Source organism: Dermacentor albipictus, chromosome 3 (genome assembly GCF_038994185.2).
Source record: "Dermacentor albipictus isolate Rhodes 1998 colony chromosome 3, USDA_Dalb.pri_finalv2, whole genome shotgun sequence".
NCBI classification, from domain to species: domain Eukaryota; kingdom Metazoa; phylum Arthropoda; class Arachnida; order Ixodida; family Ixodidae; genus Dermacentor; species Dermacentor albipictus.
The window spans coordinates 338625-353973 of record NC_091823.1 but is presented as its reverse complement, the minus strand read 5'-3'; the positions used below and the strand labels follow the sequence as shown (position 1 = coordinate 353973).

Genomic DNA, 15349 nt, shown 5'->3' with positions numbered 1-15349 from the left:
CCCTCTGCCCCTGCTGGCCCCAAGAAGTGGCTGTCTTATCAGAATGTGGCAATGTGGCCCTTCCAGCAAGGTCAGGAGGCTCCTGTGGCCTTAGTCTCCACTCGGCGTTGGCAGGAACAACAGAAAGTGGAAATCAGAATGGCAGAACGGGACTACGCCTACCCTTTCCAGGGCCGCGCTCTCTCAGACCATGGCTAGGCAACTGGCGGTGCGGCAACACCAGTGGACCCATCGGCAACCTTCTGCGACATGTGTGGAGTGCTTGTCATGCACCCGGCAATGCACAACAGGCCGCTAGTGCACAAGGCCAAAGTGGAAAATGAAGAAAAAAGGGCCCAACAGGCAAACTAAACTCTGACTGCGCAGCATCCCTTTGCCCCGCGAATCACTGCACTTGGTTGCTGCAGCCCTCGCGGCTGACCCTAACTTCATGGTGGCCATTACGGCGGCTATTTGTGCGTTGACCCCATCCACGAAGGAGGTGGACTCTCGGCGCAAGCGGGCAGTTAATATGGCCGCGGAGGAAAAAATACGTTTTCCAGTCCACCGGCTATGGACTTAATTTTTCTGGATTAAATTCGGGTAATAAAGGTGGTGGTTGGTCAGACAAGCATCACGGTTTCTCAGACTGGCTGTGGTTTTTAGGAGGATTTAGGAGGAGGGAATGTGGAGATCGAGGTGCCTTCCCGTGCCTCGTCCCCCAGCTCGCGCATTGTGCTTAGCTCGATCTCTGGGGGCCGCCGCCATAACGGCAACATGGCGGACATGGTCAGCGTGTCAGAGCTAATTTCGCATGCAAACCATGCTTCTCCCTCCCAGGTCGAATCGCTGTGCGAACAAGTGTCACTGGGACACGCCCTGATTGGCCTCTCAAGTGGCGGCCCCCGGGCGCCGTCTCTACCCAAGCTGTCTTTCACTGAGCGGTTTATCACCGTGGCTGATGCTCACAGGCTTGCATCAAGTCATTCTATGGAACTTTTGCTCCTACGTCTTCTCGTTCTCGCGCTTGGTGGGCCACTTTCCAGTTAGCCCTAGCGCAGTGGTGTGTGTACTCGACCAGTCTTGCGGTGAGCCTTTGCACGTAAGCACCATGACTGTTACACTGTGCTGTATCTTGGGAAACCCGTGTGTGTTGGCGATCTGACTCTGCAGCCTTCTCTGCACTGTTAAGAACGGCCAGCTGCAGTGCAAGTTTTGCCAACCAGTTGCGACTAAGGAAGTAACATCTGGGGAGCATTGCCGCCAACCTCTAGCCACGGCATGGCGAAGTCGACTTTGTGTCGATATCAATACGCGCATCCTCCACTCTCCGTCGGTTCAGCTAGGATGCGTTGTGACTGAAGGAGTTCAATGAAGCAGGTTTTGTGCACAACACGACAAAGCAGACCTGATCTCCTACGGGCGGGGGAGCTGCCGCGGGAACGCCGACGGACATTCCTTCCCACGCACCGACCAAGACGCAAGACAACGCGCTACCCGGAACGGCTCCGAGTTCTATGAAATTTGTGTGGTGTCGGTTTCGGACCGTAAACACGTGTGTGTGTGCACGTGTGTGTGCAGACCGTCCTGCAAAGAGGCGGCTAGTTTGCGATGACTAAACGAACGTTCGCATCACCTTGTATCGGGAGAGGACCGAGTGTTTAAAAACCGCTGTTGTGCAGCTGCTCAGGTCCCTCTCTCTCAAGCAGTCATGTTAGACTGATGTACTTTCTCAAACAGTCATGTTAGACTGATATAAATGCTGTAAATAAACCCATATTCCTCATTCTCGATGAGAAGCAGTCCTTCCCTTCATCAACGTCCTCAGCGTGGATAAGTTGGACTACGGCATGGGCCAGCTACCTTCTAATTCATGCCCGACTCCAATCTTGACAACGGATCACGAGCGATGGGATTGAACTCCCAATTATAACAGCACCATGTTGGAAAGTCGACAAACCCTGCTGTAGTGCCTCTGTGCGTTGTGGAGTAGAGGAGCGTCGTGCTCTTTTCTGGCTGTCGCTAGTAGGGTGAGCCTTGTGCAAACTTATCTCCACACGTTCTGTTGATTAAACAATATTTTTCGGGCTTTTTAATACTACTGATCTGTAATCGTTGCTAGCATCTAATTTGGAGTTTCCTTTAATAAGAGTAGACAGTACTGTACATATGCCTTTAGTTCTATTTACCTATAAGTTACTGATAGCTTGCTACATTTTTGTTATGCAATGCTAGGAGACTCCCGGGCACGTGCAGCACTGTGTTTTCTTGCCCATGGTCTGCAAGGCATTAAACATTGCGATAACCTTTCTGATATCTGATTTGATATTTGGCTTTTTTGTTTTTGGTTATCCGATTCTATATTTGATTTGAAATCTAGTATTTAGTATTTGCACACTCCTAATAGGCCTATTTGATACCCTTCAATATTTCAATATTGGTGAAAATGATATCATGCGTGGGTTTATGCGAAATAAGCTAAAGCGTGATGCAATGTATCAGCATTGCAAGCCACCAATGAATAGTTTGTGTGAACTCTGAACAGCCTGTTCACCGATACATGGCCAATACATGGCATGGGAACTGACGAAGTTTTAAGACACAGTTTGTGTTGTCACCAGCATGCAAATGTGGAACGTGAGCAAACCTAGCTTTTGGCCAGCACAGAACATATTCAGAATGCACTTTTGCTCATCAAGTTTTTGCAACGCAGGAGGTGAACGAGGTTGTGCAGAAGATGTCTGGCACACGGCCACTGCGCCTTTGGGAGGGTGGTGGTGGCAGCAGCAGCAACAGTGCTCTGGGTGGAGGCCAGCTGCTATTCTCTCTGCAGCTGCGACTGCGGGGCATCCGGCTCACTGCCACGACCCCCACAGCTAGTGCTGTGCGCCTCGAGACTGGCACCCTGGACTTGCAGCTCTCCAACAGAGTGCAGAATGCCTCGCGTGCGGTCACAGCCATGAAACTCTTTGGGAAAGGCCAGGTGGACCTCAGCCTGGCTCTGGGCCAGCTGGTCAAGGTAAGCTGGAGAGTGAATGCATAAGTTACCACTTTTTCAGCTTTCAATGCCTCATGAGAACTTGAAACTCTTGACGCATACTGTGCATTTTCATGTTCCTGCACCACCTGAAATTCATGCCATTGACAAAGGCATTTCTTTTCACATATTTCACCTGGAAACCTAGCTGTGTAGATTTTTTGTGCTGTGTGTGAAGAGAACTTCAATTTTAACACCACACTGTGCTAGGTTATTAGTAAATGTTGTGCGTCCACTAACTGTCCAATAAAACTTTTTCTCTTATTCTTTTTTTTATATATATAAATTGGGGGCACATTACATTGAGGTGTATTTTAGATGTGTGCTTGATATGGGGGCGCATTACAATTGGGGGAGGAGGGTAAGTTTCAGGGTTAACATAGATGCAGAGTGTTGGTAATGTTTGTCAAATTGGTATGCAGATTACCATTTTGTAGTTGGCATGGTTTCTTGTTAAAAATTAAAAGTAATCAGTGTAGCCTGCTCCCAGCTTCTGACTTCAAGGGTCTAGTAGTCCAGAAGAACAAATACAGTAGAACCTCATTTATGTGTGTAGGAGAAAAACTAGAAAACACATACTAACCAGGAAAATGTATGACTCAAAGTGGCTAAAAATATGGCAGACTCGACTGTAGGTGAAATCTACATAACGCTAAGAGTTTCGCTAATCATTACAGCACAAGGTGCCGACACGCACTGAACAGGTGGGGCTCAAGACATTTGCTGTTGTTCTTGCAGGTTCCAGAAGTTTAGATTTGCACTCCTTGAAATTGGGCTGTGTCAGCAGCTCTTTTGGGCAAGCTAATTTGGCGGGAAGTGCCTACTCAGCGAGAGTCTTTGCAGCACAAGATGCTGTTGCAACACGCTCTGTTTTGCTAACACAGAGCCGCACTGTTTTAAAACGACGATGGGATACTGACAATGGAATACGCCGGCCACTACGCTTTCATGCCACTCAGTCGCTCCGGTCCCTGACCACAAGGGACTGTCTGAGGAAGGCTGTTGGTTCCGTTGGGTTGCCAGGCTGAGGTTCCTGAGAGGGAACTGGCGGCGGTGGCTGTTGCTCGTCTGGTGATCCGCAAGGTCGACAAGCCAACACCGTGGTGCTCCGGTGTCGGATTGTCGACCTTGCGGATCACTCCTCTACTCTCCGATTTGTCCAGTTCGTGGCGGACAATTTCAAGCAGTGGGATGGGGATCCTGCGAAGGACGCTTAGCAAGAAAGGCACAGCATCAGGCTTCAGCCAGATGATGTACTAATCCTTGAGAGTACCCAAACCCCTACGAGATTGACGTGCAACATTACTTTCTACACACTACTTGGAGAGCTTGGAGCGCTGGCAGTCCCAAAAGAGGCACGGCGAGAGACTTGATCATGTACAGGTGCTGAAAGCTTCTTTTCCCCTGCCTCCGAAGTCATGCTAAATAGAAGCCTCGCACACGCAATGGCTGTTCTCCTGGACTGGTGAGCAGAGTGTCGACTTGGTTGAGCTTGGCAGGCAACATAGAGAATTCACTTGAAACAGCAAATACTTCGGCTCCGAAATCTACCTTGAACTGTGCAGTGTAATTGTCAATGGTGATGTCAACGAACTTTGCCATGGCGGGCATCCTAACGGCGTGCAGTTGAATAGAGCTGAGCTTCTGCTTAAACTTCCTTGAGCAGCGTACTTCAGCAAAGTGGCCTTTTTTTGCAGAAGTTGATGGTGGAGTGTCGTGCTGGGCAGTCTGAACTTGGATGAGGAAAGCGGCTGCAGAATTCACACGTTGATGGCTCACATGAACCCTCTGCTTTCAGCTGCAGCGAACGAGGCTTTGTGTCAGGGCAGCAACGAGAGGCGGACTTGTTAACTTTTACAGCGTCAAAATGGCGCTCATGGGAGTGCTCGGTGCGGTTTTAGGACGTTTTTTTCTTGTCAGTGTCTTTGGATTGACGGGCCTGTGTCCATGCCTCCTTGAGTGTCAACTTTGTGTTTCGACACAGCTGTTCTGAGAGACGGGAGTCGTGAAGGCCCATGACGAACCGGTCCCGTATGAGCCCTTGCTCCATATTAGCTAAAGGGTAATTGCAGCGCTTCACCATTTCGCACAGTTCTGCATAGTATGTGTCAATACTTTAGTTGGGCAGCTGAACATGCCTATGGAACTGAGGCGGCTCGTAGAGTTCATTTTCTGGGTGCACAAAGTGGTCAGGGAAGCGGACGGCAACCACGTCCACATTGTATGAGGCGTGCGGCGGGGCGTCGAGCTAGGTCTCGAGAAGCATGCAGGCATCCAGGCCCATGCAGTACAACAGCGAGCGTACCTGCTTGTCTTCAGATGCTTGTGTCGGTCCTGAAACCGTCTCATAGTCCTCATAGCGGCTGAGCAATGTTGGCCAAGTTCCCGGGTTTGCAAAATCGAACGGGGCCAGTGGCTGCAAGCTGATTCCAAACATTTTCGGCTGTGCGCTTGTCTCGAGGGACATCGTAGTGTCATTCTGTGCTGGGGACATTACCCATTCACTCCTGGCACCATGTCGCGCAGGTTGTACTGTGGGAGTACGGGCATGCAGGGACCGAGTGACACAGAGGTGCTTCTCAGCTCAACGGAAAAGAACACACTCTGTTTATTAGTCACGAATATAGATAGATGCACAAAGTCACATGTGGGACCACGTACTGGTGGCAACCTAACACATGGGCTAAACTGTGGTGACCTCTACACAAGCGAGTTTCACGCGTTGCAATTTCTCTCTGCCACTCTCCTGTCATGTACACACACACTCTGAACCACCTCCCGATGTGGTGTGCCAAGCAGCAGCAGCAGCAGCAACAGCAGCGGCGGCGGCGGTGGCGGCAGCAACAGCAGACACAAAGGCCTGGTGGGGAGTAACAATGTCCCTAAGTTCTTATGGAAGCACTCATCCGATCTTTATCCATCTTTATCTCATCTCTGTGTGTAATGTTTGAAGTTACTTTCCCCACAGCATTTTTGGTTAACACAATCCCGAATGAGGCAGAGGCGCACCTTGAGTGGGGCCGCAAGGTTCTGTGCATGGGAGAGGGGGTCGCCCCCATGAAAACACCTCCCCCTTACCCCCCTTTCAGACTGCCACTAGCCCTCGCCTTGCTTTCACCTTTCGCCTGAGCGCTCTAAAGATGCTTGACCCTGTTCACCATCTAGGTATCCGCTTAGCCACGGGCGCTTTCAGAACAAGCCTGATTGAAAGCTTATATGCCGAATCGAATGAATGGTCTCTCCACCCACAAAGATCATACATCGGCTTTACATATTTCCTTAAAGTGCGCTCTAATCCTGAACATCCATGTTTTGATACCGTTACCGATATGACGTGCGCTACACTTTTCAGCAATCGTCCCTCCATAAGACAGACTTTCTCGCTTCGTGTGAGGGAGCTTGGTCATGAAATGCATGTCCCACTCCTCGAGCTTCGCTTAATGCATCCAACCAAGTTGTTACCACCTTGGGAGTGGCAGATCGTAGAATGTGACATATCCTTTTTAGAACTAACAAAACATGCACCCGAGATCGAAATCAGAATGCATACCTAGAACTCCAGCACAAGCATTCCTGTGCAGAGTTCTACACAGACGCTTCGAAGTCAAATGCCGGGGTATCCTATGCAGCCGTTGGCCCATCCTTCTCGGAATCCGACGTACTGCATCCGGAAACAAGCATATTTACGGCCGAGGCCTACGCATTACTCTCTGCTGTGAAGCATATAAGAAAATCAAAACTTCCAAAAGCAGCGATCTATACAGACTCCCTAAGCGTCGTGAAGGCCTTAGTTACGGTTTGGTGCCGAATCAATGCAGGTCTATTTGCAACAGCCACGCATCACTCAGAAAACCGACGAACCACCTCATAAATGAAAGGAAGAGATAACAGATGAATGAGGAGGAGGAGGAGGAGGAGGAGGAGGAGGAGGAGGAGGAGGAGGAGGAGGGGGTGCTGTAGTGATCGTCGTGTGAGCTTGCAATGACCTTCCAGATTTTAGATTCTTTGACAGTAGGCAAATCAACCTGAAACTGACAACGAAATGGCGCCGACGGCACCTGCTCTTTACTGTCAGTGCCGACTACACGCAGAGCAGTGATGGAGTCATGTGATGCACAGTCCTTTTGTCTGTCGTGCAGATTGGCAGATTGGTCTTACGATCACCCACCTGCCGTAAAGTTTGGACAGCCCTTCTCCATTTTGTAAAAAAGCTGGAAAGCAAAATATTTGATGCAATATATACAATATTGCTGCAAAACACAGATCCATATAGTCAAACCCACTTATAATGATACCGGTTTTAACAATATATCAGATATAACTATAAAAAGCTGTTGCACCGTCAACTTTTGCAGGTTTTCTATAAGGAAATAACCTGCTTACTACAATTGTCCCCACTCCACATTATCAGTTATAACCATGAAGTCTGACTGCTGGGTGTCTGTGCCGAAAGGTAATGGAATGCGTAATCCTTGAAAAGAAAAAAGAAAAAGTGAAATGCGAGTCACCACACGATTTCCCGCCACCTGCTTTTTCCCTGCTTTTGAATTGAAGTCGCCCATTACTACAGTATATTTTGTTTGCACTTTTCTCATCGCTAATTCAACATCTTCATAAAACTGATCTACTTCCTCATCATCATGATTGGATGTTGGAGCGTAGGCTTGTACTACCTTTAATCTATACTTCTTATTAAATTTACGCATCAGCAAACTCACCGCCAATTTCCTTCTTTCCTTCCCTCCTCTCTCTCCCTATCATCTTTGTTTTTTCCTTTCCCGTCCCCTGGTGTAGGGTAGCCAACCGGACGTTATTCTGGTTAACCTCCCTGACTTCTGCATTTCTTTTTCCTTCCTTCCTTCCTTATCAAGTTTGTTTACTAATACAGCTACCCTCTCATTAATGCTGTAGAATTTGTCAATGTTGCCCGTTATATCCTTATGGATTAGGAATCCTACCCCGTATTGCTTCTTATCTGCTAAGCCATCCTCACTCAGCAGAGTTTAGCAATAAAAGGTTGACAGGGTCAATTTCCATTGGCGGCCTGTCCGGACCCAGAGATTCTGAGCACCATATGCTGTGTCTCTTACCGCCGCCTTGGTCAGGTGTTCCACAGCCGCTGGGTACTGAGGGCCATGGGTTTATTGAAGGAATCATATTGGAGGTAGTGGTCGAATACTGCACCAGGGAGGCCAATTCCTGTTCTAGTGAGGGAGTGTCATTGTTGAAGCTTAGTGGGCTTTCTTAATTTGGTTGTACCTGGACTAGTTTAGCCCCACTCACTCTCAGCATATATCTTTTTTTTTTTTTTATGCCAGTGTCAGGTGTCACCCCAAGCCTGGAGATGTAGTGCAATGGAGGAGGTGAATTTCGAGCTTACCATCATCCAAAAAAAAAAGAAAGAAAGAAAACCTTGTCGAAAAATTCGAACTCCGACTATGGCAACCCAGCATTCCACATAGCTCAGTCAGATAATCCCGTAGGCGGCGAGGCTACCTTATTGCTGACAAGTACAGCCCAGAGGACCCTTACGTGCCTAAAAACTTATTCGATTTATCCGCGATAGATGTGTGAACTCAATATAGAATGATTTCTAAACAGGTCTGCCCTCGTAGTTCCGAAACCATATGTGCGCAGATGGCCATGAGCTCGGTTAGGTAAACCCTACAGGCGTACCAACGATCTCTAAATTAATTAAATGATTGGGTTTTACGTGCCAAAGCCACTTTCTGATTATGAGACACTTCGTAGTGGAGGACTCCGGAAATTTTGACCACCTGGGGTTCATTAACGTGCACCTAAATCTAAGTACACAGGTGTTTACGCATTTCGCCCCCATCAAAATGCGGCCGCCGTAGTCAGGATTTGATCCCGCAACCTTGTGCTCAGCAGCCCAACACCATAGCTACTGAGCAACCATGGCGGGTCGACCTTTCACAGTTGCGAATACATGCTCGTGATCTACAGAAGTACAAAAATAACTGGTACCAAATTACGAAAGTTTTTTTTTCTTTTTGATGAAAATCTGTATGTGAACATTGCAACTGTTGTCGTTACATTATTTTTTTCCTTATTGTTTGTGTGCTACTGCAAACCTTCTCATTAGTTTTTCTCTTCCTTTAGCGCTACAGTTTCTTTGGAGGGGGGGTGGGGGCCTCACTAGAAAGTCAGCCTTGAAATATCCGCGGTATATGGGTTTTGATGATCACGGCATAGTATTTCTCAATGGTTCTAACATTGTGGTTTCGGACTCTCCCATACTCAAGCGGCTATGAACGCGGCTAGATACATGATTTATTTTCGGCGGAATTGAGCAGCACTTAAAATTAGTGTGGAAAGAAAAAAAAATAAGAAAATTAAAAAACTTTCAGCGCTTACCGCGGATTCACTAGTCACGTCTGGAGGGAGGTACACCAATTACAAATATACCTACTACTACGTACATTACACTATTTTTCCACATTGTCCCCAGTGCCAGTTCAGACATTTGTCCCATCATAGAACTAAACTTGAGAAATGATGTTGTCAGTCAGCGACACACATAGCCTCCCCAAATGCTTATTGTCATGCAGGTCTTCACAGCCTTTTGCAAACTCGCAACACTACCACCCCACACTTCTCCAAGCGAAACACCTTTCCCCATACATGGGCTGCATTTTCCTGTGGATTTCGATGGGTGTTCATCCCTTGCTCCATAGAAAATGAATCACACTTCGTTGTTCGTATGCCATGGACGTGTGAAGCACAACCACCGTCTTCAACTGACATCTGCCCTGTACCACAGAACTACCATCAGATATGGCCGGGCCAATCGAAGAAAGGTCCACCGTGGGGAATGGATATATTTACTTCACATTTACAATTGTAATTTTCCTTTAAAAAAAAGTGGTGAAGACTTTCTCTGATTCACCCTCATATGTACCTAAAGAAGTTAATGCTACTGATCTATCCTGTCTAGAACAAGCAATTGTTATTGTAACATACGCACTGCACTGGCACACTCACTTTCTGTGTTAACTAAATTTTATATAGTACATGTAATGTTCACACTTTTTTTTTTCACCATTTGTTCAATTAGCTTTCTTATTGATGTGGTGTATCAGAAACCTTAGGTTGCAGTTCTGCAACCTGTTTTGTTAAAGTGATGATGATACAAGCACTCTTGTGATCACACTATATTACAGCAGACCTTCTTGCTAGACGAGCTAATTGGTTTATGCTTGTGAATGAACGAGAAGCCAGAGAAACAAACAGGCACACCTTACACAAGGGAAGAAGTACAGAGGACTGGTGCTGGACTTACTACGGTGTACTAGAGCACAACAAACCCGCTTCAAACCCTCGGCGAGGTACCCTCTTATCTCCTAATGTGAAGCCCCCACATGCATGAGCTTTATCAAAACTGTGCACAGTGACATGCCAACAAGTATTTAGGGCATAACTATAATATTGATGTGCATGTACAGATGAGCACCTAAAGGTATATGTGCAGCATGTAGCTGGGCATTGAAAATGCCGAGAGCTTACGTTAGAGGTGGAACATTATGCTCGGCATCATCTTTACATAATTAGTGCAGCAATGACCTGCTGAGGTGTTCTAATGCTTTGAAAGCATGCCACAGTCGGTTAAATACTTTTCCAACGGCGCACAATCTTTAAGTGCGATGACCTAACTATGTCTTCTACCATGGTGGCTACACAGGGTGTCTACCAACCGGGAAAACCGGGAATTCTCAGGAATTTTTAGTAGTCTGGAAAAACTCAGGGAAAACTCAGGGAATTTGTGCCTCTATCAGGGAAAATTAGCTGTAATTTTATTGAAAGGGTCGAAAGTCGCGGTAATGCTGGCTCGAGTAACAGACAGGAATCGTAACGAATCGTCTTTGACGCCCTGTCGTTGGCTGGAGGAGTTGCCAGTGTAGAGTCAACGACCGACTTTACGGGTTCCCGATAATTTGGACGGCTTCGCGGCACCACCACGTACCCCATAAAGTCAATGTATCAAAACGTCTGAAATTTCGGGCGCAAGAAAGAACTCTTTGCCGTCCGATTTTCCGGCCGTTCTGCATGACTGCAGGTCCGAAACGGCATTAATCAAAGCCACCACCGCTGCCATTTTGATTACCTCGCCGCTTCGAACCGGCGCTACCGCACGCAGATCCGCTAGCAGCCGTAGCCACCACTGCGGCAACGCTGCGCCTAGCTGCTTCGACGTTCGCTATTAAGGTTCTTGCCGTTTGGTGCCGTGTTTCTTCATTTCTCCGCTGTCAGCAATAATTATGGCTTCGGAGCTTGAAAAGCACGGCGCATTCCATAATGGTGGTTCCTGAAAGTTGGTTTCGCCTCAGTGCAGTTGTGTAACGCGGTGAAGCATTAACAAACATATTGCGGTGAAGCTTAACAAGAATAGGAAGGGGCAATTGTCACGGGACAGTTTGTATTCCTTAATTTTACACGCGTGCACCCACCCTATCCTGTCACAGTAGGAGCACCGCTATGCCTAATAAGTGTACTGACAGGCATTCAGATCTTTTTCAGACGTACCTGTGTCGATTTGAGCCTTTAAGAGCAGTAAAGGCAGGCATTTATTTTTTCGGACTGCCTGAATTTTTCGCAAGCTTTCGCGGCCCCTAGGGGGTCCGAAAAATTGGACGTTGATTGTAATCTGACCAAGAGTATGCTTCAAATGCTCCGTAGTGTGAACGCGCAACGAAAGGAGCACGAGAACAAAGGACTGACACATTGAGGAATGAACGGGGAATGAAGTATGCGAGCGCTTCTTTGAAGGAGCCTGAGCTCAAAAAACACTCTTGGCTGACGCTGAGACGCAGGTGTCCCTCAAACAAACCAAAATAAACTCTAAAGCAGTGAAGCACAACACTGAGGCGTCGTGCGTGGGCTGAGAGTATGTCAGGACAGTTGAGGTTGACTTACGAGCTGTTTAGAGAGACTTTCAATTGTGACAAAATTCGGGCCTCATACCACTGAGCTTGCTATCAGTTGGTATGAGTAGCTCATATTCGAAAATATTTCCTTCTGTATGCATCTCCTTTTTATTTGTGTTTGAGAATGTCTGACTCGATTTGCAATTTCTTTCGAAGACATTTTATTTGCTGTGCATTTTACTAACCCCTCCCTTCTATTCTTTTTTTTTTAATAACATGAACACTACTCCTTAGTATTCAAACTGGATTAAGTCGGTTCTTTTAAAAAATTGTTTTGATATGCTTACTAAAGAGTGACAGCATCGGGCGATATGGTTCCAGCCCGTCTTGACATAAAACATAGTTCTGCATCACTCAGAGAATTTCGCAAGGGCACTCAGGAAAAACCTAAAAAACTCAGGGAAATTGGAAATGTCACCTTGATAGACACCCTGCTACAATGGTTCGGGCTTCTTGCATCTAGCAAGATGGCAGAGACCGGCTGCACTTTTGGAAAACCACCTCCACTCCAGAAGTTTAGGTATATGTATAACTGCCTTGGAAAGCGCATCCTGAAGCCCGATTTTCTTCCTGGTTTCAAAGATAACTTACTAAAAAAGTGCAATTTTCTCAAATTCTGCTGTGCATTTCTTCCAGAAATTTTGCCATGAGATAAATGAATGTCCGAGCATTGTGAGAAAGAAAGTTAATAAAAAATCAAATTGCTAAAAAGTCGACTATTTGATTGCCACGTCCCCCTTCCCGATTTTTAAATGCTTTTCTGGGGTATATGAATTTTGGCTGATAAAAATTTTATCGCCGTCCTGAGAGAATCATATCATCGAAATCATAGTGCAGTCATGAGGTTACTGAGTTCATTATTACATAACTTGACCTCTTATTCAGCCCGCTGTGCATGCATAACACATTTGTGATTCTAATTTTTCTTTGTTTCTCGCAGAACACATTGTTTGAAGAGGCAGAATTTCAGCAGTTTGCATTCTTCAAGACTCGGATATGCTTACGCAATGCACTTCAAGTAAGCCATCTCGAAACAGTTGTAGACTGTGCAGCACCTACCTACTCCTACTGACTTTTCTTTCAGGATGAAATGATCTCCAGCCAGTACGATGACAAGGAGGCTGTTCTTATCACAATGAATCGGCCCATGATTTACTTTCAACCTATTGCTCTTGATAAAGGTATCCACTGTTGGGATAGACTGCTTGTTGGTCAAAGTGGCAGTGCTCACGATGGCTGTAATCTCTCTTGCAGCTGTCCTTGTCTGGCTCAACTACAAGAATGCTTATGAATACTGGAATGAGCAGCGGGGAAGCCTAAATAAGGAGGTGAGCATGTTGGCTTTAGCAGTTTTGAGTAATATATATATATATTTTTTGCAAGGATGTTTTGTACCAAGCTGTCCCTGGCATAGAGAGCTGTGCAGAACTGACATTATCTGTGGCATATACTTAAGGCCCTTCATTTTCAGGTTTTATATTTTTTTGAATTTCAGAGAGTAAAAATTGGGTGTTATCTTTAAAGAGGAAAGCTGGAGAGAAATCAGTAGCATTCTTGTCTGGCTGGAAATCCAGGTAGAAATTGAGAATTTTGTTCTCTGGCAGCCCAAAGCTTGCAATTCGTGTGACAGATTCAATCTCTACAAATTCTTGTTGTCGGGCATTATTAATATATTTAAAACAAACCGCGTTAGCAGAAAGATCAAACAGACACTGATCTGGCAATCCATTCTTTACTTTGGTCTCTCTGCATTTTAGAAAAGGAAAAAGTACAAAAGTAGTACACACAGATATGCATCGCAAGAGTTGTGGTGCTTTTTCCAGACTTACAAGACCTTGTTGACATGCATAATTATATGCATTGGGAGCATTTCTCTCTATCCTAGACCTGTTGAGTCTTTCTTCTTTGTTGTCCTGTTTGACTGGTTCAACATATATGTTCTTGCCATAAAAATAATTAAATACCAATTACACGTATTAATCCACCTTCTGCAAACGTAATGTAGCTGCATCCTCTCAGTGTCACAGCTACCATTAGAAATGCGGGCATGGTCAATGTTGGGTTAATTCGCTTCCCAACGCATTACTGACTTTTACATATATGTGCCAAACTGTGCCAAAACGAGTCTTGGAATTGGATTGCCAAATGAACCGCCGCCGTAATAGAACCCTGACCCCTGACCAGCTCCATGCCAAGCATTTTTGCTAATCCTTCTCTTGCTGCATAAAATCCTCATTGCTGTATAGCTGTGTGATGCTAGAAATTGAGATCCTATAAAGCGCAGCCTCTTTTAGCTCTCAGGTGGCTCGCGTGACAGTTTTCCTGCGTTGCACGGAACAGCTTGTGGCCATTCCCTTTGTAACGGGTGACCGACGGTGTTGCCCTGCTTTTGTTCACTGTTACCAACAGCACCACCACATCAACTGTGGACAGGGAACGCCTAGCTTGGGCGAAGATGGAAGACCCTGAGCTGCAAGCGCTACGTGACCATCCCTGTCCCCTCCATTTACAACTCATTCCTCACCCGTTTGTGCCTGGCTCACTCTGCTGTGACATATCAGCAGCTGCACCTCGCCCCTTCATTCCAGCTGCCTTCCGTCGAGCGGTGTTTCAGTCCCTTCACGACATCTGACATCCCAGCATCTGAGCCACGCAGCGCTACGTCTGGCCAAGCATTAACACCAGTGCTCACCAGTGCGCGCATTTGTGCCTTGCGTCCCACACTGCCAAAGTTACCCGCCACTATAGATATCTGGAATATCTAAGGCCCCGGAAATTAGGTGGCTGATGCACTCTCCCGCATCATTTTCCTCGACACTTCTACATCAACTGTGGACAGGGAACGCCTAGCTTGGGCGCAGATAGAAGACCCTGAGCTGTAAGCGCTACGTGACCATCCCTGTCCCCTCCATTTACAACTCATTCCTCACCCGTTTGTGCCTGGCTCACTCTGCTGTGACATATCAGCGGCTGCACCTCGCCCCTTCATTCCAGCTGCCTTCCGTCGAGTGGTGTTTCAGTCCCTTCATGACATCTGACATCCCAGCATCTGAGCCACGCAGCGCTACGTCTGGCCAAGCATTAACACCAGTGCTCACCAATGGGCGCATTTGTGCCTTGCTTCCCACACTGCCAAAGTTACCCGCCACACGAACACTTCCACACAGTATGTTTTTCCACCTGGCTGTCGCTTTGACCATGTCCATTTTGATTTGGTTGGACCACTCATGACTGCCGGTACATTCTAACAAGTTCTGGCTGAACTTGTCTATGGTGAACCCCTGCGGCTTCCTGGAACTTGTTTGTTCCTTTGGACCCCTTGCCTTAGCCGTTGCAGTACCTTGCATTGAGGATGCGTAATGTGTAGAGGACTGCATTCAGCAAATGT

At 46.8% G+C, this 15349-nt stretch overlaps 1 protein-coding gene across 4 annotated transcripts in view; it reads left to right on the top strand.

Annotated features, from left to right (window-relative positions):
- The window catches only part of tweek (transmembrane protein KIAA1109 homolog tweek), a 576634-nt gene that overhangs the window by 391304 nt on the left and 169981 nt on the right, over positions 1-15349 (top strand). For all 4 annotated transcript variants that reach the window (XM_070534911.1, XM_070534912.1, XM_070534910.1 and 1 more), the window contains 4 exons: positions 2693-2998; positions 12902-12979; positions 13046-13142; positions 13216-13289. In XM_070534911.1, coding sequence (XP_070391012.1) covers positions 2693-2998; positions 12902-12979; positions 13046-13142; positions 13216-13289 — 555 coding nt within the window. The remainder of the gene's footprint in view (positions 1-2692; positions 2999-12901; positions 12980-13045; positions 13143-13215; positions 13290-15349) is intronic.